This window comes from Aptenodytes forsteri, unplaced genomic scaffold (genome assembly GCF_000699145.1).
Source record: "Aptenodytes forsteri isolate BGI_AS27 unplaced genomic scaffold, ASM69914v1 Scaffold888, whole genome shotgun sequence".
Classification (NCBI taxonomy): Eukaryota; Metazoa; Chordata; class Aves; order Sphenisciformes; family Spheniscidae; genus Aptenodytes; species Aptenodytes forsteri.
This window is the reverse complement of record NW_008796057.1, coordinates 220,226-221,696: the sequence shown is the minus strand read 5'-3', so window position 1 is coordinate 221,696 and position 1,471 is coordinate 220,226. Positions and strand designations below refer to the sequence as shown.

The window sequence follows — 1,471 nt, the reverse complement described above, 5'->3', positions numbered from 1 at the left end:
TCATGCTCCTAAGTCTCCAGTCCGGTTTTCCATATGCTATGCAAGCTGGTGGCCTTCACATAACAGTTTGGGGGACCACAAAGTTGTGTTTGCAGTGACTTGGGGCACCAGGGAACCACAGAGGTACCGCAGGGGTCTTCAATACCTACAAGTAACAGTGCCTGCATGGAGCCAGCTCATGCAGATGTCCGCTCCAACACCTCCTGCATTTTTCTTTCCAGATCCATGGCCCTAACAATGGACTCCCCGACCACCCCCTTTTCTGCCAGCCAGCTCACAGAGCACAGACTCAGCAATTCCTGTTGTCAGATCCAAGACAAGTTCCTCTCTGTGACGCTCCCTGTGATTTACTCCCACATCTTCATCATTGGGCTGCTCAGCAACGCCCTGGCACTCTGGGTGTTCTTGTGTGGCGTGCAGCGCAGGACCTCCATCACCGTGTACATGAGGAACCTGGCGCTCTCTGACCTGCTGCTCTCCCTCTGCCTGCCCTTCCGCATCACCTTTCAAAGCAAAAGCGAGCCTCTGATCTTCTGCAACATTGTCGGGGCCTTCTTCTACCTCAACATGTATGTCAGCATCACATTCCTCAGCCTGATCAGCCTTGATCGCTACCTGAAGATCATCCGACCCCTGCAGAAATTTAGGATTCACACTGTATCCTGTAGCACCATGGCCTCTGGGGTGGTTTGGTTGGTGCACACAGCGTTCATGCTGCCTTTCTTTTTTGAGACAGGAGGAAAAGGGCCCTGTGACCATAAATGCTTCCACTTCAGGAGCAAAAGCACCACAGCAGCAGCTTTTAACATGGTCGCAGTAGCCACTTTCTTCATCCTGCTGCTGCTCTTCCTCTACTTCTACAGCAAGATATTTGCCAAGCTCCATAGAGTCTCCTCAGTGAAAGCTCAGCAGCTGAAGAGGACCAGCACGAGAGCCATCGCCAAGACCTTCGTAGTCCTGGTCATCTTCATTGTATGCTTCACCCCCTATCACATTGTCCGCATTCCTTACATCCTTGCACAAGTGGGGGCCATTTCTAGTCTGCCCTGGAAGCAGGGTCTCCACCTCGCTAATGAGCTTGTGCTCTGCATCTCAGCCCTCAACAGCTGCCTTGACCCAGTCATCTTCTTCTTCTTGTCCAGCAGCTTCCGGAGGGCTGTGCTCTGCACCATCCAGGGCAGGCTGAAGAGACCTCTCCTAAGGAACTAGGAGGGGCTGAGCCACAGCAGGCCTCTGAGAGAGATATAGGCTTTCCAGCGGGGCCAAGGTCTCAGGCATGACACCTTCTCATCAAGGATTTGCTCTGACTGCTGGTATTTACCAGATAAGACTTGCTGGGAAGATGGAGAAAGAAACTGGAACCACTTCATGTTTCTTCCACTGACATCACCAGGGCTAGAGCTTCCTTGGGAGGGTAAATGAAGAGGAAAGGATAACTGGGACCTTACTTTTTCCTGCACCAGCTCTGCTG

At 52.3% G+C, this 1,471-nt stretch overlaps 1 protein-coding gene across 1 annotated transcript; it reads left to right on the top strand.

The window, feature by feature from the left end:
• The first annotated feature begins 237 nt into the window (after positions 1–237).
• Positions 238–1,209, top strand: LOC103904789 (probable G-protein coupled receptor 34). The gene has a single exon (XM_009286302.1). The coding sequence runs from the start codon at positions 238–240 to the stop codon at positions 1,207–1,209; it is 972 nt and encodes a 323-aa protein (XP_009284577.1).
• Positions 1,210–1,471: the final 262 nt, after the last annotated feature.